Below are 27921 nucleotides of genomic sequence, written 5' to 3'. Positions count from 1 at the left end.
AAACTAGCACTACAACAGCAGTCAATAGTGTATTCTTAAGAGCTTCCCTGAAATTCATTCTGTCTAGAATAATAATAGCTAACATATCATGCTTATTATGTGCCAGGCACTGTTCTGACTGAATGTATTATTAGCTCATTTGATCTTCACAACTGCCTTCCTGGGAGAATACTGTATCCCTCCTTTTTTTTTGAGACAGAGTTTCACTCTGTTGCCCAGGCTAGAGTGCAGTGGTGTGATTTTTGGGCTCACTGCAACCTCCGCCTCCTGGGTTCAAGCGATTCTCCTGCCTCAGCCTCCTGAGTAGCTGCAATTACAGGTGTGCGCCACCATCTCAGCCTTCCAAAGTCCTGGGATTACAAGCGTGAGCCACTGCGCCAGGCCCATCATCCCTCTTTTACAGAAGAGGAAGCTGAGGTCAAGTAACTTGTCCAAGACCACATAGCCAGTACTTAACCATTGCATTGACTGCCTTGAGAAAGTTCATAAACAATTTTGCAGGTGAACAGATTCTGATAACTGAATGTAGATTTTTCGAGGATTATTCAAATTATTTAACAAGCCTGTACAATGCCTAGCATTGTGCTAGGCTAATGTTTCCCCAAACGAGTTCAAGGTCTTACATGATCCTCCTTGATAAAAGGGTTACTGGACCTAAATTAAGTCTGGAAGATGTCCTAAAATTTAGCCTGCTTTGGGAGATTCAGAATTACATCAAAGGTTCTGCGAAACCTTACAGGAAAGATATCCACATGCTTACCTCAGCTTTGCTAACCACATTTACCTCTGGAAATTCTCCTCTCCATCTCCTGTGCTCCACCTCTACCTTCTTTTGCAACACCTATAAATGTAAGAGTTATTGTACCAGACACTTAAGGCATCTAATGAGCTTGGCTTCCTAAGCCTAAGAAGTGTGATGCTTTACCTGCTAAGTGTTATATTGATGCTTTGAAGAATGGCTCTCATTTCACAGCAGTTGAGTAACTAAACACAGGTACGCTAGTTAGTGGTAGAAAGGGGATCCAATGGGAGGGTGTGACTTCAGAACTCATGCTAATCTTAGCCACTACTCCACTGGGCCACCCTATATCTAATAATAGCTGAACATCTTGTCTGGATGGGAATCTACTGCCCCATAACATAATGCCGTCAGCTGCGCTGCAGGCCCCGCTTTGACCGCACATCATGGTTCTAGGCTTACTCTCTAAAGCCAGGCCCTTCCCTGTCTCTCAGTCCCAGCAATTGTATTTCTGCCCCATCATTCACATGCATGTCTCTTTTTCCTTGGGACCCAGATTCCTCTGAGATAGGAGTCTAGCTTTGAATCCCAATTGAGTGGCTGATCCTTAGAATTTGCAGCTGAACGTGCCTGATGCTAACTGCCTGTTCTTCCGGTCTCCTGCTGTGCCGTGCTCACAGGGGTCATAGTGACTCTATCTGGGCTTTCCCTGGGGCTGTTGGAACCCTGGTTATTGCAGTGCCAATGCTCAAGGAAGCTAAACAGTTAGCTGAAGAGGCAGAATTCATGAACAGGAAATGATGTACAAAGTGCTAAAGGAGATGGAACTAACAAAAGTTCAAGATGGCCTGGGACAAAAAAGAGCTGGATATGAAGGGTGACATCTCCCAGTAGAAGGGACCCAGAAGAGTTTGGAGTGCAGGCAGTTCTGCAGGGACAAGGATTCAAGGACAGGGCTGAGCAAGTGTTGGAGACAGTGGGTGCAATCGCCTGACTGGTTCTAATATGCTGGCTGGAGTGTTCAAGGGTATGGTGGAAGGGAGGATGTGAAGAAAGGCTGGGAGCTCACAGAAGGTTTTGACTTCCAAAGAAGGCAGCATACTACAATAATTAATTGTACTGTTTCCTTCACATACAAGACTGAAGTCAAAATTGTCTCTGTCACTTATGTGACCTTGGAGAAGTCACAACCTAAGCCTGTTTCCTCATCTAACAAATGGGGACAATAGTACTAATATCTCATAGGGAACTGAGGATGAAATGTGAATTGAGAATGGATATCGAAGGCTTAGCACACTGCCTGGTGAGAGCACAGTAAGGGCGCCTTCAAGAGGGCTTTACCAATCCGTAACAACTGTGTACAGGTTAAAAGAAGCCTCCTTTGTGGAGAACCATGAGTGTTCAGCTGGCTCCTCAGGAAATTACATGGACAACCAGTACTTTCGTATCTATTTCTTCACTTGGTCCTCCAGAGTGCTGCCACCTGAAGCCTGAGCATTTCCTGTTCTGCAGCCAGGACTTGTCACCTAGACAAGTAACTGGGAACTTTGTGCAAAACTAAGGGACACTTCCCAAATGCTGAATGCTTGGTGCCTATGAGAAAATGTCATCTTCCATGGAAAATATAGAAGGCTATCCATGCTGGACATATAAGGGTCTGGGGCCCTCCTTTGTGACCCAGAAACTTAAAAATGAAAATGCATTCTTTGGCGAGGCACAGTGGCTCACGCCTGTAATCCCAGCACTTTGGGAGGCCAAGGCAGGCAGATCACCTGAGGTCAGGAATTTGAAACCAGCCTGGCCAATGTGGTGAAACCCTGTCTCTACTAAAAATACAAAAATTAGCCAGGCATGGTGATGCAGGCCTATAATCCCAGCTACTTCGGAGGATGAGGCAGGAGAATCACTTGAACCCGGGAGGCGGCGGTTGCAGTGAGCCGAAGTGGCACCACCGCACTCCAGCCTGGGCGAGAGAACAAGACTCTGTCTCAAACAACAACAAAATGCATTATTGAGCTGGGCATCGTGGCACATGCCTGTAAGCCCAGCTCCTTGGGAGCTTAAGCCCAGGAGTAAAAACAAAAACAAAAAAACCCAAAAAACCCCAGCATGCTGACTCACTTTTTAAAGATTAAGGGACCCAAAGTAAATCATGCTGTGCTTCCTTCTTAAATCTTATCCTCAGGGGAAGTCAAAGTCTACTTTGAAGGGAAAAGAAGTCCCCAAGGTCAACAGAGTCTGAGAAACTGTAAAGATGGGAGGGCTTCCTGTTCACTTTGCCTTGGGACCCAGGTTCTGGGGTCAGGCTGAAAAGCTCCTCTGAGATCATCCTGTCCAATGGCTCGCAACCATTTCCCACCTCTAACATGAGCTCCCTCTGGCTGTGACTCTCAACCAAGGAGAGAAAGGTGGAAGTGTTGTTTGAAAAAGCCCTTCAGGAACGTGAAAGGCAGGCTGGTAGCCTCCTTTGAGACTCACCAATTAGCAAACCTGTAATTTTACAGATGAAGATATTGAGGTCAGAGAGATGGAGTCTGCCCCAGCATTAGGAACAAACAGGACCAGCACTAAACCCAGACCACCTGACCCCAGTCCCCGACCTTTCTTTGACTTCCATAGTTTTTTATGGCAGACTGGCAAGTCTTTCTTTGGAATTCTCTTCCCAATCTCCCACTCACAATCTGAGCACAAACACTCTGAGCACAAAAACAGTACACCTGGTAAGTGTTCCTGATATTCTACCACCAGACCTGTTCTGACAGAACTAGCAACGGGCATCCTGGCCACACGTGTGATTCCTGAATGAAGAGTCTAGACACTGGCTGGGTTACAATGGCCACTTTCAAAGTGCAGGCAATTTACTTTTGCCTGGTTTTAGCAGTGACTAACAATGTACGATCAAGTCTGGCTTTAAAGAGTCCTTGTTATTTCCACATCCTTGTACTCATTTGTGAGCCTGGTAACAAGTATGCAGTGTCAACAGTCCATCCTAATGAGCTGTCGCAACTCAACAGCTACGGCAGAAGGGAACTGGCTGAAGAATCTGTGTGCAGTTGTGTAGCTCACTGAATTCTCATGGTCTTCCCAAATTCTCTGATTTCATTTGGAAATTAGCCCATCGAGGCTTCCAAAAAATTTATCCTAATATTCCCAGGAAAGAAAATTTGAGGCCTACTAAACTTAATGTGGGAAGTTAGTTCCATTTCAAGATATCATGGAATCAAACCTCCAGGCAAGAGCATTTCAGGTCTGGTGTTCTCTGAGAACAAAAGTAATACAGTTTATGTTAACTTTACCTAATTGTAAATAAGGGGGCTATGTTTTATACTGAAAATAACAACTCAGAATACCTTGCCCACCCTAATACACCTCCTGAAGACAGTGTATCGTGTATCAGTTATCTATTGCTGTGTAACAAATTACTCTAAAACACAGTTGCTTAAACCACAAACATTTATCATCTCAGTTTCTGTAGATAAGATATTTGAGAGTGGCTTAGCTAGGTGGTTCTAGCTCAGGGTCTCTCATGAGGTTGTGGTCAATGCATTGGCTGGGACCACAGTCATCTGAAGTTTGGGCCTGGAGAATTGCTTCCAAGATGGCTCCCTCACATGGCTTTTGGATGGAGGCCTCTGCTCCTCACTTCTAGGTCTTCTCCATGGAGTTGAGTGGCCTTACAATATGGCTGCTGGCTTTCCCTAGAGTGAATGATCCAAGAGAGAGTAAGGAGGATGCAATGCCTTTTATTACCTAGTCTCAGAAGTGACACACCATCTATTTGTTGGAAGGGAATCACTAAACTCAGCCTGTACTTAGAGGGGAATGAAGTGTCCTGTCTTAAAGAGAAGCATATCAAAAATTTGTGGATAGATTTTAAAACCACCACAGATGGCAAAGCATTATTTTCTTATTTGTTAACAGTAACTTATCAGTGTTCACCCCACCTTCTAGTATTTTCAGATTGATGTTTTTTAAACCAGCATGGTAAAATATCTGTCATGTATGTATTCAGGTAGAGAATTAAAATATACCAATATCTGAAAAGGCAAGTCTGCTTATGATAAATTTCCTGAAGATTAATTTCACATCATTAACCACAACCCCTCCCCAAAAAAGCTCAAAATATTTCTTAAGCAAGAGAGGCTAATGGTAACTTACAAAGGAACAGAATAATAATCACTGCATCAACTATCTTTCTTTTTTCCAAATATCTACTAATATTCACTTCTTTCCTTCACAGAAGCCAATCCACGGTAAAATACTTTTATTCCACTCCTACTTAAGGAATACATAATCAATACAAAAATTGTACTGTTTTTTTTTCTTTTTTGAGACGAGGGTCTTGCTGTTGCCCAGGCTAGAGTGCAGTGGTGCGACAGCTTGCTGCAGCCTTGACCTCCTGGGCTCGATCAATACTCCCACCTCAGCCTTCTGAGTAGCTGGGACCACAGGCTTGTGCCACCATGCCTGGCTAATTTTTTTTTTATTTGTAGAGACAGGGTTTCATCACGTTGCCCAAGCTGGTCTCAAACTCCTGGGCTCAAGCAATCCTCCCGTCTCAGCTTCCCAAAGTGTTGAGATCACAGGTGTGAGCCACTGCAGCCGGCCAAAAAACTGTACATGTCTTTAATGCAGGTCATACTGTAATTGCTTCCACCTAGTGGATGAAAATGGTACTAAAAGAGTTTGAAAAAATATATAAACTTCCCTCACAGGTACTTCATGACTTACACACTTCTGTAACTTTTTACAATCACATCACATACTTGATGTATATAGGTAGCTTACATCTCAATAAATCCTACAAATTCTTCCTATAAAGCAAAAACTCTTTTGTAGGTATACATTTTCATATTTACCTTTGGAATTCTCCAGGCCAACCTGGAATATTGCTAAGAACCAGGAAATAAGCCAAACAGTCTCCTGGCAGCCAACAGGTGTCACGGTGTGCACATACTAGAGCCCTGTCAGACTGACAACTATAAAAGCAGAGACTAGTTGGATGCCTGGCACATGAAACTCAATGAAGATCTGTTAAAGGAACCAATAAAGCTCATGCATTTTATTCCAAAGGAGTCTTTCTCCCAGAACCTAGTTCCTCTTTCCTACCTTAATACAAAAGTCCTAGAAATCTTTCAGTATGAATTCTAATCTTATAGCTAAACAGAGAAGAAATGACTCAAGAAAGTTCATTTTGGTCAAGGTGTTGAGATTGACAACTGACAGCAAATAAGAAAAGTGCTGGAAAAGACACAAAACCAACCACAGCATTCTTGGGACCAGTCTGGGAACAAGCAATACAGACAACTTGAGTTTATGATATTATCTGTGGGGTTATCAAGAAATGGTTATTGGCCAGGCCTGGTGGCTGACGCCTGTAATCTCAACACTTTGGGAAGCCAAGGTGGGCAGATCACAAGGTCAAGAGATTGAGACCATCCTGGCCAACATGGTGAAACCCCATCTCTACTAAAAATACAAAAATTAGCCAGCGTGGTGGCACGCGCCTGTAATCCCAGCTACTTGGGAAGCTGAGGCAGGAAGAATCACTTGAACCCAGGAAGTGGAGGCAGCAGTGAGCCGAGACTGCGCCACTGTACTCCAGCCTGGAGACAGAGCGAGACTCCGTCTCAAAAAATAAAATAAAATAAAAAATAAAAAAATAAACCAACAAAAAAGATGATTATTTATCATATACCATTTAAGAATGTAACATTTATGAAAAATTTTTGATAAAGACCTTTTAAAAGTTTCATTGCTTAAAAGGATGAGCTCTTAATCATTTGGAAAATGTGGTTATTCAGAAAAATTAGTTTCCTGAGGGCTCCAAACAATAAAAGCTTAATAGCACACTTCCAGCAGATTTAACTAGAAAAATAATTTCACTAGTGTTATACACACTAAAATAAGTGTTTTCACTACAATCACTCACATTAAACAATAAGGGTCCTCAATTAGCTGTGTTTGATTTACTTAATTTTTTTAAACAAATGGAGCTTTTTTTGGGATAGCCAGAGTAGAGTAATCCTTAGCTCCACCCCACCATCCATATATAATTCCGTTGACATTAAATAAGCAAAAGTAATATTCTTGCTTGGAAAATTCAAATTTTACAGGAAGTTTAAAAAGTGAAAAGTACAAGTCTCCCTCCTAGTTTCTATACCCCTGACAGACATTCAAACAGAATGACACAGACACACCCAGTTCCTCAGTCCCCTTCCTCAGCAACAGCCACTTAACACTGAGATGTGTTCTTCAAAAACAAGTATTAGTGCACAAAAACACATGTCCTTTTGGAAATATAGACCCCTGGAACTTACCCATTCCTCCATCATCAGTTTGCACTTTAAAACACAGGGTTTTTGGTGGATTCTTCTTTAGATGAGGTCTCCTCTTTTGCCCAGGTTGGAGTGCCGTGGCACAGACAGCTCACTGCAGCCTTGAACTCCTGCCTGCCTCAGCCTCCCAAGTAGCTGGGACTACAGGCATGCGCCGTTGCACCTGGCTAGCGCAGTTTGTTTTTTGTTGTTGTTCTCTCTCTTCAAGTTCTGAAAATTAAGCTAAAAAAAAAAAAACACCAAAAAACAAAACGCCAAATTCTACTTCACAGGTTTACTTTGTGTTAAAACAAAAAAGCTACCAAGCGTATCCCAGTTTCAAATATCGATGATTTTTCCAACTGAAGGGAACAATAATTTCTTTTTCTCCTACAAATCTTGGTTTTTAACTATAACTTAGTCTTTCAAAGGGCAAGTTTGTTATATAATTAGTTCAAAATGTAACTGAATATCTACTATGTGCGAAGTCCCATGTGCTATGTACAGGCTAACACACAGCCCCGACCCATGGACAGCTTGTTGCTAATACAGTAAAGGAGGGAAGGAAGGCGGAAGAGAGACTGACAGGAGACAGAAGGAAATGCTATTATAGATCACTGAAGGCTGAAGATGAGGCTAGGGCGGTGCCCAGGTTAAATGGAAAAGACAGCAAACAGCTAACTGGAAACAACACACTTAGCGCTCACTCCTGCTTGCTTCTCAGCCTTCTCCCTGCTTCCTCTATGTTCTTCTCACCTATCCTAAGCTGTCTGAGCTTGATTATCTCCAAATGATTTTGAACCCTCCTCGACAACAACAGGACTGTGAACTTGGATTAGGATAATAGTGCTTAAGCCCTGAAATTACAAAGGAAAGCTTAACAATAAACTGATGACTGGGCAGAGACTGTTACATGTGATTCTACTTCTGGTATTCTTTAAAATGTTTTCTTCTTCCCTAAGGTAGGGTGGGGTGTAAAACCATGGTGGTCCCACCCACACCATGGAGATAAAAAAGAAATAAGGTTAAATTCAGATGCTTTAAAAAAAAAGAGTTGAGGAGGGATTTAATAAAGATACATGCTCTTCTAAATTCTAAAACCACATAACTCTGGAGAAGGTGCATATTCATCTGTTCCTCTTCAAGGCAAAGAAAACAGTATGACAAATACAATTCTGGCTTAAGTACCTTACAATAGTAGTTATAAAAAGTCTGTGTTTTCAATCTAAATGAGCCAGAACTCTAAAGCACTGACAAACTTGTTCCTCCTCTCATCTCCATGGCTGTGGTCCTCTCACAGAAGTAACAAAAGATCAAAGCAGGAGAAAAAGGTGTAAAAGGTCAGCATGAGGAATATTTTCCCAGGCATTTACATATGTGAACATTATTTGCAAATATTTTAGGGAAATATTTTCTTTGCTTTTAGGCTGAATCTGCAAAGACACTCAGCAGTATCCTTATGAAAACAGAAACAATATGAAACTGAAATGGTTACTATAGATGCGATATTAGGTTTTCCTAATTATATGAAAAGCCTATTAGTAAATAGCTTAGAGTGCTTCTTGCTTCAAAATATAATAATTTTAGATGTGAAAGCTATCCATTTCTGATGAAAATTCTGGACGACATTAACACTGAATAAATATTTATTGTGATTTTTTCCCCGGTGGCATAAGGTTGTTTATTTTTCCTAGCTCTCCAAATGACACAGTTGCGGAACCTCTTTCAGCTGGTCTTGCCTGAAAATAATAAAGATTAAAGATATTAGAAATAGATAGATAATACACAGCCCCAATTAAAGCCCTTAATGCTGTCTTACATTACCCCTTCCCCCAAGTTAGTAAACAATAATCTGAACACGAACCCACTAAGAAAAGTGATCCATCTTAGTAACGTTACCTGTGACTCATGATATTTCCATCCTATCATGTAATAGATCTGGTATGTAGCAGGTACTGAACCATCTTCATTTCTGTACATTTCTAAAAAGACAATAATGGTTAAAGTCTGAAAAAATGCAAGTAGGAAAAAATTTCTGCTCAATAAAGGTCATGTTCTTCAAAAAGAAATGGGTACAAGGATACTTGTAAGATTCTGAGAACATCTTACATGAAAAATTCTTAATACTGAGGGTAAGGAAATAGTAAAGGCTGTCTGGAAAAAGCTACAGGATCTGTGTTTTGAGAGGAAGGACAAGAAGTCTGAGGGAGCCTTAACGGGAATGGAAAATGCACTGGCAACGTGAAGGGAATCAACATGATACAGCACAAGTGCCTTGGTGAGGCGGGTGAAAGAGTGGTCGCCCCTTACCTCTGTACACTGCCGCAGCTGCCAGCATTGTGTCTCGATGCAGCAGGGCTTTTCTATTCCAAGCACAGTTACTCTCACCCATACCTACAAATACACTACAGGTAGTTTGAGATAATACAGCAAACACCCTGAACAGCTCAATACCACAGACTTAATCCCGTCTCACCTAACAGTATACCTGTCCTCATTCTCTAAGGGTCATGTAAACCTAAATCTCATTTCACTTTCAGACTATAACTAGGTTTCTTAGTGACTCTAAAGCGAAACTACTTGAAACTTTTTCAACATTAAGACAGGCAAGTGAAATTTCAGGAGGCAGCTCCACAATGCTTTACTTGCCAGCAATGGTCTAAAGTAAGCCCGCTGGGCAAAGGCCAGGTGACTGCCACCCCAGGTGAGTTGTCAGCAGTTGGCAAGAACTTTACCAAGGATGTCACATCTCACGCTTTTAGCCGCTCTTTGGAGGAGGACAGGTCAGTGCAACAATGCCTCACTCCTAAGCTATAATGCAAGTATGACTGTGAAACTTGGAAGATGGCTTTGAAACTCATTAGATAGTACCAAAGCTACTATGTGTTCTCAGATTTACAATATTTTACTAATTTTTACTAATCCCACATTAGGAAAGAATTATGTGCATTCTTTTGGAGGCACTTCTCTTAATGTTTTAAAATATTTAGACTTCCTTCCTTCGAGTTGATGGTGAAAAGCTAGGTTAAGCATTATTCTATTGTTCATTTAAGATTAATGTTGTATATTTGATTTTTCTTTATACAAATACTTAAATTTACTTTGAGCATATTTTAAGCCAGTCTGCAAAATTAAAAGAATTTCAGAAATAAAAATCTTTCATATGTACTCTATATTAAATTTTACACATGATCAAATGTTTCTTAGTTTTGTTTTTCTACTTTCACAAATCAACAAATGAATAAACTTACCAATATCAGTATTCTTTCACAGTTTAAAAATAATAATCTACCATATTTTCAATGGTCTTATTAAAAACAATCAACAAATGAGCTGCACCTAAACCTTTTTCTTCTCTTTAATCTCAAAAGATTTCTACTATTCTCTAAAATAATGAATCTCTGCTACTAAAATCCTGTAAGTGTAACAACCCCAATTCATGCAGATTGACAGACACAAACTAGTAGGTTAATTATCATCAAGAAAAAGGTGGATCATATTCTTAGTGTCATGAAGCAGCTGGATAACCTTGGGCCAATCATCTGTGGTCTTTAAAGTGACCAGACTAGATGCTCCGTAAAGGCTTCTAGTGCTCGCATTTTAACCGTATCAAGTGACCAGAGGTAAACTGCGTCTCACATTGAAGAGTCTGTTGGCTCAGGTATGGTGCTTTCATTTCTGCTCAACTTCTTGCTGCTATGGCTTAATTATGCATTAGTTATGGACAACACCAGTAGAAAAGAGATTTAATTTTTTAGACATAAACATGTGATGCACTAGAAATTCTAAAATGCCTTCTAACAATCAGTATTAGGATATACTAATTAAGATTAGCAGGCATAACACTCTCTGAAGGTCTGACCTACATCAGCCATACAGAAATCCAAGAGCACTACTGCAGAGCACAGGGCGTAACTGTGCAGCACTCCAGCCTTCCCTCACAAGCCGCTCACACTGCCACACTGAAACTCCCTTCTTGCAGAAGCAGTGCGAGGGTGGTGGAAAGAATCTGGACTTTGGGATCACACTCCCAGTTTTAACTCTTATATAACCTGGGGCAAAGTCATTTAACCTCTATTGAATTCCAGTTTTGCCATCTACAAAAGAGTAACACCTCCTAATGCATCATGGGGGACCTCTACTGAAGACCACCTGGGAAAAACTGAAACTTTGGGACTTCCGACTCGCCCTGGGCTTTGAGATAACAGAAAAATCTGGCTAGTAGGTTAACTGTTTAAGACTCTCACAGTGTTTTTAAGGTGAAGTTCAACTGCTTATCAAAAATAAACCTAATTTATTACAGTTTACTAAAAACAATACTGAGTATTGTTTAGAAAAATAACTGAACTTACCTTAAGACCACTGTGAAAGCCTTGAAAATTTCTCATGCATTCATCAGCTGATATGCAGCTTGTTTTGTAAAATTAGGTCAACATTCTGGACTTTTTTTCTGTGAATTAATAATAGCAGCTTAAATGAGACACACCACAACCATTAAGAAAAAAAATACACCACAAATGTAAAGTACCAGAAACAAATTTGGAAGTAACATGATCTTCTAGTCAGCAGAATGGCACACCTGAAAGTCTCCCACGGTCTCCCTGCCTCCATCATCCCCTGACTATGCTTCTTCCCATCTCATCTGCCTCTGACTTTTTCCAAGGCAGAATGGCTAAGATTTCAGCATACAAATCAGGCTGTTCGACTAGGTTTAAATCCTGGCTCTACCACTCACTAATTACAACATCTGGGACAAGTTACTTAACTTCTGCCCGGGTTTCCTCACACATTAAAAAAAAAACAAACAAACAGATTAACCATGTTAGCTCTAGTCTTCCCTTCCTCATAAACTATGCCTCATAAACAATGCTGGAAGGTGAGCTTTCTAACACACACAAATCTATCTCATTTTCTCTCCTCTATGCAAAATTCTTCCAAGACATTACAATGCTAATCTGAAAAAAATCTAGAAGCCTCTGATCCTATTCCTTTCCCATTATCTCCCCGTTCTACATACTCAAGGAATACTGGATTATGGTACCATTCCTTAATCAGGAGAGTGAAGGATGTGCATATCCTATTCTACCTCCATGTGGATGCAATGTTAGCTCCCCTAAACCTCAACCCACCTTTCACTCTCCGGGCAAACTCATTTTCGTTTAGGTGCTGCCTCTTTTGCAAAAGCATTCCTGACCCCCTAAGCAGATTTAGGGCCTTTTCCTCCTGTGTTTCTCCTTGTACTTTATTATAAATGATTTCATTTTACAGTTGAATGTAGGAGTCTGTCTCTATCTTTGCGTTCTTCTTCCCTAGTACAACATAAGCTCCCTGAGATCAGGAACTATGTATTTCCACCACTGGCTCCGTGGTTGGCACATGGGTAGATGCTCAATAAACGCTAAGTGAAGGTATATAAAACCAACCTGTTAATGATTATATCTATTTTGTTAAATATCATTTTATAAGTGTAAATAATTTCTCTTAATATTCCTAAGGATAAGATGTATCAAAAACTAAGACATCTGATTTCTGTAACAGACATTATGGTTAAGAAAAAGAAGCACTACGAAAGCATCTGAAAGTATTAGGCCATAGTTTCTGAAAATATATGGTCTATTTAAAACCTTTAGGAGACTCACACCTGTAATCCCAGCACTTTGGGAGGCCAAGGTGGGTGGATCACCTGAAGTCAGGAGTTCAAGACCAGCCTGGCCAACATGGTGAAACCCTGTCTCTACTAAAAATACAAAAATTAGCCAGGTGTGGTGGCACATGCCTGTAATCCCAGCTATTAGGGAGGCTGAAGCAGGAGAATTACTTGAACCCAGGAGGCAGAGGTTGCAGTGAGCCAAGATCGTGCCACTGCACTCTAGCCTAGGCGACAGAGTGAGACTCCATCTGAAAAACAAACAAACAAGAAACCTTTAGGAAAAGAGGGGGTTATCAATTTGGAAGGAGCACAAGGCTACCTTCTGGGAGACTGAAAATGTTCAATATTTTGTTCAGGATGGTGGTTAAAATACAAGCAGCTGTACCTTTAAGATTAATACATTTCGCTGAATATACATGTTAACCTGAATTTAAAGAACCACATACATATCAAATATGCAGTACAGGACTCTGAATTCAAATTGTAACTACAGATTCAGTGTGACCATGGACAAGATACTTAACCTCTCGATGCCTCAATTTGCTCACCGGTAAAATTAGGGTATTAGAAAAACCTCAGAGAATTGCACTAAGCACAGAGTTAAGTGCTGCTCATATGTTGAAATCAGTGGGAAGTAACTTTTTCCAACAGAGAGGTCTAATTTCTAGTATGTTTCTCTTTTCTTTCTTGAAATGAATCATGAACACAGATTCTACAGCAGAACAAAAATAAATGCTGTATTTGAATAACATTTTTATTATTAGAGCCCGAGTGATATATCATCAGCCCACCATCATCTCTCAAGCCTTTGGATAAAGTGGCTCCTTGATTACATCAGGTAAGTCCTTGGGGTATGCTGGGGAAGGGGTGTGTGTGACTTATTACTGATCCTCTGTTATCTTGGCCATGCATGCTACAGGCTGCCAATCCCTCTATTAATGAATGAAAACTGACGACAATGGTAAGATTTCAGCTACGCATCTTTCCGTTTGCAGAGTGACAGAAGCTCCACGCTCAGAGGAGGCTGCACGATAGGTCAAATGAACCTTGTTACAGATGGGCAACACAAGAAGGAACAGGGTCAGTTCAGGCAGTGCCAGGGCAGAGCCAAGAAGCATGAGTTTGGCAGCTAATTCTGCCACTTGACAGGCAACTGTTCTCTTTGGCCCTAATTATTCTCACTCGTAACTTAAGGAAGCAAGAACAACAATGCTCACAAAAGACTATAAATCTGTAAGTAAAGACTAGATACTTATTTGTATAATCCTCTTTCTTTAAACCATCTTACAATTTTTCAGGATCCAGATGAAGGCTCCCCTAGGTAAGTGTAGTTCTGGATTCACAGAACATACCTTTAACCCCTCTAGCTTCCCCCATTCATCGAAATGATTTTTGATGTCAGTCTATATATATATAAAAGAACCACCTCACAAATTCCCACAAAGGAGGCAAGTTGAAGCTCTCTTTTGAGGAAACTGCTTCTCCAGCATCCCTTTCAAGTAATAGTTTATTTTTGCATACATTTTGCATATCTAACCTCTTTCAGAGTTTGGTCTGTATCCTTCTTACTCCTTGAAGCCTCTTCCAAGCCATTACTTCCCTACCCTATTAAACACCTTCACCCGCTGAGGCCCCACACCAGAAGGCTGTTATCTCCTCCTAACTCCTGCTTGCTGTCTGACATCAGGCTAGTCACTCCCCTCATTCACTGAAAGGTTTGGCACTTGGCTCAGTTTTCCTCTACACTCCAGTACTGCCACCATCCTGGGTGACTTCATGTTAATAATCAGCAAGTTAAGATTTTAAAATCTCATCTCTAATCAACCACTCCATCACACCACCTCTGCCTTGATACCTGAGACACGTCCCAGACCGTTATCACTTGTAACTGCTTTACTTCCAAAATCATCAAACATCTCACTTTCTGACCATACCCTCCTGTCCCTCCAGTGTGTTCAGGAACTTCAACCATGACCATCCCTGACCACACTGGAACCACCTGTGCTCAGCTCCTCTTTTTCCTCCCAATTTATCAGCTCACTCTTTCTTGTTCCCACTTCCCTTTTCTTCCAGCTAAGATTCTTTAACCTATTATCTCAATTATACTCCTAGAATTATCTTTTACCTTTGTCTTTTTGTCACTTTTAACTAGCAAACCCCCAACCCAAACTAATTCAACTATCCGATTTTCGTGCCTGGTCCTGAGCTGCCACCTCCTGTTGATGGTCAGTTCACCTTCTCATTCCCTATAATGACTATTTCAAATGGTTCCATTCACTTCTCAAAACTCTGACCCTTTCATTCTTAGCATATATTACTTCCAGTTTGACAAAAAAAATAGACCCACAAGATGGGAACTTCTTGTTTTCAAACATAAACACCTACATCCTTTGGTGCTACCTCTTCTCCCTTCCTGCTATAACTTTGCCTCTCCCCTTACCAAGGTCAACCCCTCCACTGGCCTTTGTATTGCACCCTTCCCACCTTCTCAGACACCTGTCATCATCAATTATCTTTTCTCTCTCTTCTAGAGTCACCTCTTCTAGGAAAGCACTTAGATTCTTCTGGTCAGCAATTAAATAAATTCAAGTCTTAGAAAAAAAAAAAACAACCTCATCTCAACTTCTATTCCTCTACTCTCTTCTGACACCTGTAACCTTTCCATCCTTCACCTCTTCTTCACCACCAGACTTCTTGAAAGAACAGCACATATCTGCTATCTCCAGTTCCTCACTTTCCACTTACTCCTCAACCTACTCCTCTTCTACTCTCCTCACTCTAACAAAAGAGCTCTCACCAGGGTCACCAATAACCTTCTTGTTCCTAAATCTAGCGGACTTCCTTTTCAGTTCATAGTTTGCTTTTAACGCTGCTAAGTGCTCCCTTTGTTTTGAAACATTCTTTCTTTCCTTTGGTTCAGGCAATTCTACACTTTTCTGGTGTTTTTCTGAAACACCTTGCTGGCTACTCCTTCTCAGTCTCCTTGTAGGCTCAGACGTCGTCTACCCACCTGCTAAAGCCTCAGTACCAAGCCACTTTGTCTGCTCACTCCATGTTCTTATCCTAGGCAAACGCTTTGAATGCCACCTATTCACAACTGACTCCCAACTTTTTAACCAAGCCAGTAGCTTCCTCTGAACTACCTACCCACATACTCAACTGCCTACTTGACATAACCTCTTAGGTATTTCAAAAGCACTTCAAACCCAATGTATCCAAATGTAAACTCAAGGGCTGTACCTGCCCACACCTGGTATTCTTCTATTGTTTCTTCTATCAATGAAGGACACCATCTCTCTATGTGAGCTAGAAACTCAGCAATTAAGCTTCAAATGTCTTTCTCCTTCATCTGCCCACAGCCAATCCACCAGCAGGAACTGCAAAATTTACCTCCTAAACATCTCTGGGATGAATCTGCTTCTCTTCATCTCCATTGCCACCACCTTAGTACAAACTACCATCATCTCTCAGCAAGCTATACTGAAATTAATCTCGTGACTAGTTTATCTGCCAATCTACTCTTTTCAAAATCCAAGTCTGATACTGTTACCTCTAAAAGATGCCTCAAGGGGCATTTTAAGATAAGGGCAAACAATTTTAACAAGGCCTATAAAGTACTTCTGCATTTGATCTGTGACTCACGTTGACCCACCAAGGTCATCACTTAACTCTCTCCTTCTTACTCCCTGAACACCAGCCAAAATGCCCTTCTTTCAGTTCTTGCTATGTTCATTCTCACAGGAGGGCCTTTGCATATGCTGTTCTCCTTGCCTCAGATTCACTTGCCTACTCTGTCTACCCAGTTAATTCATCTCCATTTTTTTTTAGAGCACAGCTCAATTGCTACTTCCTCAGATAACACTTCTTTTTGAGTCTCCCAGACTGGGACATTTCCCCCTGACAAAACCCTACTTCTAAACCAACTCAACTACCTTCCTTCCTGTATCTCAGCTGCCAAGTGTGGCTGAAGGAAGTCACCAATGTGTTCCATCATCCTCAAGTGCACCCTTCAAAAAAAAGTCCCGCCATCTTTTTACAAACAGCCGTAGCACTATATGCCTCTACTTCATAGCACTGACCATAATTCTAATTTAACACTTATCTCTGTGACAGCTGCCTGGTGCCTGCCTCCTCCATTTTATATCAGAAGCTCCATGAAGACAGTCTGCTTTCTCCTCAACAATGGATCCCTAGTGCTTTGCCCAGTGCCTGCCAAAGAGCTGGCTCTCAAAATGTTTCTCTCAAATGGAGTCTAAAAATTCTTTTTTTTTTGGCCTACCTTTCCCAATGGAGTCTAAAAATTCTTTAAAGTGCCTTACCTTGTAAATCTTCCATCAATTCAAACATTCCAGGATAGTTAACTTGAATTTCATCAGTGTCCTATTTAAAAAGAAAAAGAAATATTCATTTGACATTCATGATACAAAATTCCAGATTTAAAAAGAGGCCGCAGAGACTACCCAGACCAATCTCCCATGCTAAGCAAAAAATATTTACAATAAAGTCTCTAATTGCTGATTAAATATCCTGCATTGTGAGAGAAATCATCCTAAAACTCCATCATTGGTTCTAGTTCTCTCCTTGGGAACCACACAGAATAAGAGTATTCTGTACCCTACAAACCATCGCCCTCTCCTCCAAGTCTTTGAAAACCTTCAGGACACAAAAATCTGTAGATCCTTACATGTTCTGACTACATGTCCCTGGACAGTGTCAATATCAATCTTTCTTAAAATGGGGCACCTAGAATCAAAATATTTCATTCTATATCTAGTAATGCAGCCAATAGGCTTGTTTAGGAAATGAGCACATTGCTGATACATGTGGAGTTTGTTTCTCAAATGAACAATTGGGTAATGACTTCCTCTTCTTTTTGAAGCCTGATACAGGACTTAACTGTTGGTACAGTGGCAGAGACCACTGATGCTCCCCAAATATCCAGGTGCTCCTTGACACTTCCCAATCTCAAACACATATTTCTTTTGGCCAAAGAAAGGAGGGGCAAGACAGTTAAGAGCTAGAGCCTTTTCCAGGCCATCTCTTTTGCTGTGGTGATCTTATAGAACACAGGGCCAGATTATAGAACACAGGGCCAGATGGCACAGCTACAAGACGGAGATGGGCTGTCCCACCAGCATGCAGCTGTGATGTGATAAAACTTTATTGTGTTAGGCACTAAAAGTAGGGGTTTATTCTTATTGGAAACTAGCCTAAAATAATTTTTTTTTTTTTTAAGACGGATTCTTGCTGTGTTGCCCAGGCTGGAATGCAGTGGTGTGATCTCCACTCATTGCAGCCTCCGCCTCCTGAACTCAAGCGATTCTTGTGCCTCAGCCTCCCGAGCAGCTGGGATTACAGGCGCCTGCCACCGTGCCCAGCTAATTTTTTTTTTTTTTTGTATTTTTAGTAGAGACGGGCTTTCACCGTGTTAGCCAGGCTGGTCTCGATCTCCTAACCTTGTGATCCACCAGCCTCAGCCTCCCAAAGTGCTGGGATTCCAAGCGTGGGCCATGGCGCCTGGCTGGAAACTAGCCTAAAATAAATCTAAACATCATTAATAGAGGACTGGTTAAACAAATTAAAGAATATGTATTCTATAAAATACTGTACAGTTCTCAAAAAATAAGGTAGATACATGTCTGTAGGAAAAAAATCTCCGAGATATGTTATTGACTGGAAAAAAAAAAAGCAAAAGAGTGCATGTAATATTATATAAGTAAGTTTAAATGACATAAGTGTATTCTATGGGTCTATGAAAAAAGTGGATCTGAAATGATGTCTAAGACACAGCTAACAAATCTTTGGGGAAAGGGACCAGGGTTTGAGAAGTCAGGAGGAGGGACAGGCACGATGGCTCATGCCTGTAATCCCAGCACTTTGGGAGGCCGAGGCAGGCAGATCATGAGGTCAGGAGATTGAGACCATTCTGGCTAACATGGTGAAACCCCATCTCTACTAAAAATACAAAAAATTAGCCAGGCATGGTGGTTGGTGCCTGTAGTCCCAGCTACTTGGGAGCCTGAGGCAGCATAATCGCTTGAACCCGGGAGGCAGAGGTTGCAGTGAGCCGAGATCACGCCACGGCACTCCAACCTGGGTGAAAGAGCAAGACTCCATCTCAAAAAAAAAAAAAAAAAATTGCTGGGTGTGATGGCACACGCCTCTGGTCCCAGCTATTTGGGAGGCAGAGGCATGAGAATCCCTTGAACCTGGGAGGCAGAGGTTGCAGTAAGCGGAGATCTCGCCACTGCACTCTAGCCTGGGCAACAGAGGGAGAAGTCAGGAGGAGGAGACTTCGTTTCACTTTACACCCCACTGTATCACTCTCTCTATATATACATTACTCTTCTTTAAAAACACAAATTCGTGTATCAGGTTGTGTATGCTTTTTAATGAGACCTCTAGGTAGTGAGACCATGAACATTCATCATCCATATACTTTTCCATATTAACAAGCTGTTTTTAAGAGGAGATCCTAAGATTAAAAACAAAATTCTTTCCAGGCTGTTATCTAGCCACTAAGCAATATCCTTTGAAAACAATTCTTCAGTGCAACCAACTAAAAGCACTATCTCCACCTCAATCAAAAGAATGCCACAACAGCTTTGTTGAAGGCCTTATTTAAATTAAAAGGGGACCATATCTGCACCATTTTTTAAATTTTATTTTTGAGACGGAGTCTCACTTTGCCACCCAGCGCCCAGGCTGGAGTGCAGTGGTGCGATCTCGGCTCACTGCAACCTCCGCCTCCCAGGTTCAAGCTATTCTACTGCCTCAGCCTCCCAAGTAGCTGGGACTACAGGCATGTGCCACCACGTCCAGCTAATTTTTTTGTATTTTCAGCAGAGACGGGGTTTCACTGTGTTAGTCAAGATGGTCTTGATCTCCTGACCTTGTGATCTGCCTGCCTTGGCCTCCCAAAGTGTTAGGATTAGAGGCGTGAGCCACCGTGCCAGGCCTTGCACCATTCTCTTAAAGTACTAGTCTGGTAGTTCAGTTCTAAAACAGAAATCAGCTTTACTTAGAATGCTCATTCTCTGAAAATAATTCATTAAGATGAAAATACATTAAGATGTAAATACAACTATATGATACTAATCTGACTCGATTTCACTTTAAAAATAAAAATCCATTGTAGCGTAAAAGTAATATATCTAATGTATGCAACATAAACCTGTATAGCTGATTATACAAAAGCTTTTTTGGATGGGAATTTTTAGAAAATGAATTAGAACACATATTATTATTATTTTTTTTGGAGACAGGATCTTGCTCTGTCACACAGGCTGGAGTGCAGTGGTGACATCATGGCTCACTGCAGCCTCAACATCCCAGGCTCAATCCTTCCAACTCAGCCTCCCGAGTAGCTGGGACTACAGGCAGGCCCAGCTATTTAAAAAAAATTTTTTTTTAGAGATGAGGTCTCCCTATGTTGCCCAGGCTGGTCTTGAAATCCCAGGCTGAAGTGATTCTCCGACCTAGGCCTCCCAAAGTGCTGAGATTATGGGAGCGAACAACTGTGCCTGGCCAGGACGCAATATTAATACAGCACTTCAGAAACAAAACTGTATACATGCCTCACAGGATAAATGTAATGATTCAAGAAGACATTCTCATAACTTTCTTATTAAATCAGCAACTTTCTAATTGTATAAACTAAAGAAGATTCTACACCAATATTTTTATATTATATTAAAGTATGAGTCATTAGGCTCATTTTTAGAGAATATGGATAGTATTCTGAATTATATTTCCCAATTAATAGAAATGTAGGCTTTTAAACATTTTAACATCAGGTTAAACATTTTTAGTAGAAATCTTTCTAAAACTCATTCTTTATAACCACAGAAAACCATGTGTAGTTCACATAATTTAACTTTCTTCTGGTGATTAGCAGAAATCCCATTTTTTTTCGTAATGGGCAATAACTTTTGAGTCCTGTAATATTGCTGACTAACCTGTATGACCTCGTATAAATTTTTTAACATCACCTCATGAAAATGTGCACTACATATTGCCACGCCATCCCAGCCCTACACCTCCTATACTTTTTAGAGGCTTTACATTCCCGGAGATTCTTTTTTCATCTCAATGATAGGTTGGTGACACAGCAATATAGGAGACGATTCTCAAGAGGGTAGACTGTAAAGGAAATTTTTTCCATATTATAAGTAAAATAAATATTATCAAAAAGGCTTTAAATCACTGGTTCCTAATCTATTTTTAGTTATATTAGCTCTCTCAAGATCTGATGAAAACCATGGGTACTTTCCTCCATTTATGAACACCACCACCACAAATTTTGTGTACAACATCCCAGTGTTATTGAACGGTCTAAAGTTTACCAACAGGCCTGCTATAAACCCAAAAACACCACGCAGGGATTTCTGTTTTGTTCACTGCTATATTTGAAGTACCTAGGATAGTACCGGACACACAGAAGGTACTCAGTAAATGTTTGTTGCAAGACTGAATACATAAATGAATTTGTATAGAAGGATATTCACTGCAGCATTGCTACTACTGGCAAAAAATCAGAACAAACCTAAAGGTCATTCACAGGTAAATAGTTAAGTAAAACTGTGGTACATTCATACTAGGAAATAATATGCGGAAATTAAGAAGGAGTGCAAATATATCCATACCAATTTAGAAAACTATTAACAGTATATTAGAAATACACATACTGTTAATAAAAAAAGTTTCAGAAATGTGTGAATACATATGACTGTTTATATAAAGTAGTCCTTGTTAAAAAAAAAAAGTCTGGAAGGTTACACACTAAACTGACAATAGCAGCTACCTCTAGGACAGTAGTTCTCCAAGTGTGGTTTGGAGAGTCCTGGGGTCCCTAGGACTTTTTTGGGGGTCCACAAAGTCAAAATTATTTTCATAATAATACCAAGATACTATTTGGCTTTTTACCTCTTATTCTACGATGGGTTATTTTAGAGGAGACATGACATGACACATGGTGTAACAAGAAACTTGAATGCAGAAACAGACATGAGAATCTAGCTCTGTTACTAAGGTGCACATTAACTGGCAACAATGTGAAGCAATGTCATTCTTCCCTTTCAATTATTTTTGTTTTAGAAAATATGGCCAGACGCAGCAGCTCATGCCTGTAATCCCAGCACTTTGGGAGGCTGAGGTGGGCGGATCACTTGAGGTCAAGAGTTCGAGACCAGACTGGCCAACATGGTGAAACCCCATCTCTACTAAAAATACAAAAATTAATGGGGCGTGGTGGCATGGGCCTGTAATCCCAGCTGCTCGGGAGGCTGAGGCAGGGGAATCGCTTGAACCTGGGAGGGAGAGATTGTGGTGGGCCAAGACCGTGCCATTGCACTTCAGCCTGGGTGGCAGAGTGAAACTGTCCCCCCTAAAAAAAAAATAAATAAAAGAAAATATAGTTATTTTTTATTAAAAAGGGTCATTTATGTTAACAAGTAATAGGTATATTATTGTTAGCTTTAAATGAATACGAAAACAAATTCAGTTTTAATGTCTAATATAGTGAATACTGACAGATGTTAATTCACTATACAAAAAGCCCTTTAAAAGTTTCTTAATAACTTTCCAGTGTGTAGTGGGGTCCTGAGACCAAAATTTTGAGAACTCTCACTCTCAAGAGAGAGCTAAGCATTTTTAGGATTAAGGGGGAATGACAGACTTTCGCTTTATCTGTATAGCTTAATAGTTACAACCAAAATAAATTTGTGTTACTTATACAATTACAAATATAAATACAATGATCCTTCAGTGTACAATTGCCTGTATTAATAGTGTTTATTTTCATTACAAAGTAGAGCACTCATGTGAAGCGGTTTTCCGCTTTCTAGCCGAGCAACCTCTCAGGATGCAGTTTCTATGGACTCAGGCCATTTAAAAGTTAACAAAAGATCAACACTAGTCACAAGTGTGAAGCCTTCAGGGTTCTCTTCAGTTCCCAGCCTAGTCCTCCAGCCTGTTAATTCTTCCCTCCCTGGAGGCTCCTTTCCAACATCAGGGGCCCTGCTTGCCCATGCCCCTTGCTTCTATAAAAACAAGGAAGGATATGACATAATCTATTTTTGGTTGGTTGATTTCATGAATATATTCACACAAAATCATGCCAAACAGCTATTTTAGCGTTTAAGCTTATCATCTCTAATTATGTAGCAAGATGCTTTCTTCATCAAGAAATTCCTATTTCCACTAATCAGGTTTAGGGATGTTTCTAGGCCTGAGGGGTTTGGAAATTCATATTAAGTCTACTGGACTGATCTCTGAAGAGAGTAATGACATCCTTTAGAAAGACTGTTAGTGGAGGGAGGAAGAAGAGGGCAATCATTCTCTCCAGATGGCTGTCTCTTGGAAGCCTAGTTCTAGAAAAATGCTGGGAGTAGAGTGATGGGGAAAGAGGAAGGCAGGAGCATTAGCTGAGCATCTACCATGGTCCTGGTACTTCACACCCTTTATCTCTTTAAAGGGTGAGGTGAGTAACATTTGCTTTTTTTTTTTTTTTTTTTTTTGAGACGGGAGTTTCACTCTTGTTGCCCAGGCTGGAGTGCAATGGCGTGATCTCAGCTCACTGCAACCTCCGCCTCCCGGGTTCAAGCAATTCTCCTGCCTCAGCCTCTCGAGTAGCTGGGATTACAGGCATGCATCACCACAATTCGCTGATTTTTTGTATTTTTAGTAGAGACGGGGTTTCACTACGTTGGCCAAGTTGGTTTCAAACTCCTCATCTCAGATGATCCACTTGCCTCGGCCTCCCAAAGTGCTGGGATTACAGGCGTGAGCCACCGCATCCAGCCACACATTTGCATTTTTAAAAGAAATAAATGCTCAAAAAGGTAAGTTACTCAAATTTCCCTATCTAGTAAAGAAATAGGGTAAGGATCCAAGTTACTCCTGTTGGAGAACAAAGTCCTACTGTCCTACCCCGTCACCGTACCATGCTGACTTCATGCTTATTACTCACTGATTGCCCATGGGTCTTCTTTCGAGATTTCTCTAGCCCTAATGGAGTACAGCACCCTGTCCTACCTTCTTTAGCCTTGATCTCACCCTAGGCCTTGAGAACACACATTCTCTCATTTCTGCTTCATATGGCACTGTTTGGGGGTAGTTATTGGTGGTAATATTACAGGTTCCCCTACTTATCCCCTTTTCTTCCTATCATCTGGAATACTCTAAGGCCCTTTTTACACCTAATACTAGATTTGAAGATTCTAATGGAGTTGTATGTTTAGAAATTTGTCTTGTTAACTATGATACATTTTTTGAGCTACTTTTTAAGGTAACAGTAAAAAATTATACATTCCTACCTTGTGTCAATTAAGATGTGTTATACAAACTAAACATTGTCAATCAGAGCTTTTCCCTTAAAAAAAGAAAAAAAGGGGAGAGAAAGAGTGCCATGAAACCATGAACACACACAGTTTTCTATCTTTAAAATGATAAGAAGTTCTTTTTTGAACTGTGTAAGTTATGGGTTAATCAAACTTGATAGTTACCACAGTCAGAGTATTAAAGCCAGCTCTCCCAAGCAGATGTCCCAGGTCATTGACAGCAGTGAAAGGAGAAATGTGTGGAGAAAATCCTCCTTCCCTTTCCGTTTCCGCTAACTGTAAGGAACACCGAAGTTCATAGAGTGTGTCGCCTCCAAACATTGCACCGATAAACACTCCATCTGGTTTTAAAATATAATGAATCTGTAATAAATACAAGAAAACAAAATGATTCAAATTTTTATATATATAAATGTTAAAAAATAAATATATAGTGTCTAAATTAACATTTTACGACAACCACTTTTATTCTGCCAAATTAATAATCACATAATTTAACAAATAACATCTAATGCAACCAACTGTCAGAAAATCATGATGCATAATATACTTGGAAAGACAACTATACATTCACTAATATTAATGCCTATAAAAATATGTTGTATGTTTTCAAGTTTTCTAATAGGTATACAACTTAGTTTTATAATCAGAAAAATGCTGAAAGCGAAAAAAAAATTTAATTGGGGTAGGCTGCAAAAATCACAAACCTCCCTGCATCTATGGCCTCTGAAACGTCGTTTTCTAACAACTTTCATCAAGATAGGGAGTCTATTTCCCCTCCCCTTGAATCTTGGCTGGCCTTGTGACTCGCTTTGGCCAAAAGAATGCAGTGGAAGTGACAGTGTGCCAGTTCCATGTCTAGGTCTCAAATGTGTTGCATGCTTCCACCTGCTCTCTTGGAGCCCAGCCCAGCCACGATGTGTGAACAAGCCTGAGCTAGCCTAGAGGAGGAGGAGAGATGTAGGGCAGAGATCAGCCAGCTGTGTGCACCGAGGCCCTCCAAACCAGCTAGCTCCCAGACGATCTGGCAGCTGATCACAGACACACAGATGAGCCAAGCCAGACCCAGATTTCCTAACCAAATCCAGCCCCAACTGCCAACCCACAAAATCATGGGCTACATAGTTGTTGTTTTAAGCCATCAAGTTGGGGTGCCTTATTATGCAGAAAAAGCTACAGAGAAATCATTATGATTCACAGCATTAACCTAGTAACATATTAGCTTTCGTTAAAGAGAAGTAATCAATTTATTTTCCAGCTTTAAAACAAAACCAATTTCTAATTAGTAACTTAAGGAAAATAATGGCCAGAGAGAATTCCAGAATCACAGATTTTGCTCACTCTCAGACTACAAGCTGTAACTAGTTTGACTATTCTCAGCAATGAGGACCATTGCAGGAAAAGGTAGATTCTGAAGTAAACCAGAATCCAAATCACAGTAGGCTCTTCTAATAAAAGTACTGTCTTAAATTTATATTTAATATATCATGAAGCAATTAAAAGCAGTATTAAGTAAATAATTTGTAAAAGCTTTGGTTCCTTCCCTTCTTCACCTTTAGTGTTGCTTCCTCCTCTTGTCATCAAACTCTACTAAACCAAATACCTAAGATTTAGTTCTCAGAATTCTGCAGCTCCCTGCTCTCCCTCAGACAGCTTATCAACTTCCATGATTTCACAATGACCACTTTCCAATCCCTAACTTCAGCTTGGCCATCTTCTCAGAAGTCTAAAGTCATCTTCAACTGCCTATTCTCTGGACATTTGTCTCTCAGCATACTCACCGTCCCTGCTCCCTCCAACCCGTACAAGGAAAACATCTATTTATCAAATCAATTCCCCTTTCCAACTGCCATATTTCTATTGCCATTTTCTATTCCCTTTATCTGATCATTAACATTCTTTCCCCTACTTTTACTAATCCAGACTCAAAAACTTCAAAGTGAGTTTTGCCTCCTCCCTTTGATCTTCAGCTCTAATCAGTCACCAAACTGTTGATTCTTTCCTTGTAGAGTCCTAAATACTCTTCCTTTTAACTCCTACCATTACCACCTAGGTTTAGTTTATCTCATTCTTGGACCACTGAAACAGTCTCCCTTCAATTTAACCAACTGCTCCAGGCATCAGTTTCTTTCTTTCTTTTTTTTTTTTGAGACAGAGTCTCACTCTGTCGTCTAGGCTGGAGTGCAATGGCGTGATCTCAGCTCACTGCAACCTCTGCCTCCCGTGTTCAAGAGAATCTCCTGCCTCAGCATCCCAAGTAGCTGGGATTACAAGCACCTGCCACCACACCTGGCTAATTTTTGTATTTTTAGTAGAGGCGGGGTTTCACCATGTTGGCCAGGCTGGTCTTGAACTCCTAACCTCAGGTGATGCAACCACCTCAGCCTCCCAAAGTACTGGGATTACAGGCATGAGCCACCATGCCCAGCCGAGGCATCAGTTTCTAATCAGCAAAATAAATGTATCTCGCAGAGCTATTTAACACAAATATAAAACAGAGCACAGTAACGGGAAACTGGAAAATCATACGTGTTCAGATATGGCCATTATTATTTTGCCCACCAGCTTTATAATGATGTCATTTTCCTCTTCAAAGTGCTCCAGTGGCTCTGAATTGCATAAACTCCAAATTCCTCAACCTGACACTCAAATCCTCCTAAATACTGTCCCAATACATCACACCTCACTTCCCAGCACTATACTAGTCCTCCAAACAGGTTTCCTTTTTGTTCCTTAATGCTGATGAAGCTCTTGTGCCTCTCCACCTATCCTGTGATTCTGCCTTCTTAGAATGCCTTCCCAATCCAAACTTTACCTACCCTCTAAGGCCCTGCTCAAGTACTTTCTTCTTGAAGCTTTTCTAGGCCATGTCAAGCCACAGGGATCTTGTTCTCTCCTTTGAACACATACTTTTTACCTGCCTCTCACCTGTCTATTGATAAGTGTCAATCGATAAAAATTTACCTAGCACTCTCTGAGTATAAGGCATGGAGAAAATACAAATATAAATAAGTAGGTTCCTATTTGCAAAAAGTTTATGGGCAACTAAGGGTAAGAAGAAATCTACATAGACAATGTCTTATGATTTCAATATTATTTTGCACAGTTCCTAAGCTTTTCATAAATATTTAAAACTTATCTCTACAATTAGATTTCTTAAATTCTCAGGGAAAGGAGAGTTGCCCAATGTACTACTAATATGCCAAATGGCACCAGATGATTTCACCGATTTCTTTCCCAACTGTCAGACCTACAAATAAATAGTATGTGAAAATAGAAACATCTGTAGGTTTCTAACAATAAAGAAAATAACACAAGATAGTTGAATGAACATAAGTTTTCTTACCTGCTCAAGTGCTCTAGGAAGGTCATTCACCCAGTGCAAACTAAAATATGAGAATACAGATTTGTTTTAGCTTAACTGGCACAATTAATTAGTAAAATTATCACCAGGTTAATGATAACCCATAAAAAGGTGTTAATTTTGAAGTTTAAAACTGCATATCCAAATCCACTGATCGTTTTCATACAGGTTTTAAAATTATAAATATTCCTAGAGGAAAACCTGCCTTGTGTCACACCAGAAAATTCCCCATGTCAATATATCACTTTGCCTAACTGAAAGAATCTGATATGATTATTTTCTAATTATTCATCACTGAATTATGTAAAAGTCATTCCTACTTAGGCATTTTATCTAAACAGTGCTATTCTGAGACCTTATTTGCAAAAAGTAGTAAAAATGCTCAAAGAAGCTCATCAGTTAAATCAATTAAGCTACAGAAATATAGTATTATTCTAAGTCAGACTTTCTTAGAAAAAAATTATCTGCAGATCTAAATTTTTTCAAGGCAAACAGTGTAACTCATCAAAAGT

The 27921-nt window shown here is 40.3% G+C and overlaps 1 protein-coding gene across 7 annotated transcripts in view; it reads right to left on the bottom strand.

Annotated features, from left to right (window-relative positions):
• Positions 1–4988: 4988 nt before the first annotated feature.
• Positions 4989–27921, bottom strand: part of NDUFAF5 (NADH:ubiquinone oxidoreductase complex assembly factor 5) — a 35823-nt gene continuing 12890 nt past the window's right edge. For 4 of the 7 annotated variants that reach the window (XM_003810580.7, XM_034947134.3, XM_034947133.3 and 1 more), the window contains 7 exons: positions 27392–27431; positions 24211–24408; positions 17026–17086; positions 9367–9450; positions 8956–9038; positions 7060–8795; positions 4989–5396 (listed from right to left, as the gene is read on the bottom strand). In XM_003810580.7, coding sequence (XP_003810628.3) covers positions 8703–8795; positions 8956–9038; positions 9367–9450; positions 17026–17086; positions 24211–24408; positions 27392–27431 — 559 coding nt within the window. In that variant the 3' untranslated portion in view covers positions 4989–5396; positions 7060–8702. Of the gene's footprint in view, positions 5397–7059; positions 8796–8955; positions 9039–9366; positions 9451–11408; positions 11507–17025; positions 22747–24021; positions 24078–24210; positions 24409–27391; positions 27432–27921 lie in introns of those variants that run through there. The other 3 variants (XM_055105073.2, XM_024926877.4, XM_034947131.3) reach the window with 3 other exon arrangements.

The sequence above is a fragment of the Pan paniscus genome, chromosome 21 (assembly GCF_029289425.2).
Source record: "Pan paniscus chromosome 21, NHGRI_mPanPan1-v2.0_pri, whole genome shotgun sequence".
In the NCBI taxonomy this organism is placed as follows: domain Eukaryota; kingdom Metazoa; phylum Chordata; class Mammalia; order Primates; family Hominidae; genus Pan; species Pan paniscus.
Note: the sequence above shows the minus strand (reverse complement) of the source record. Positions and strands in the feature narration are given on the sequence as shown.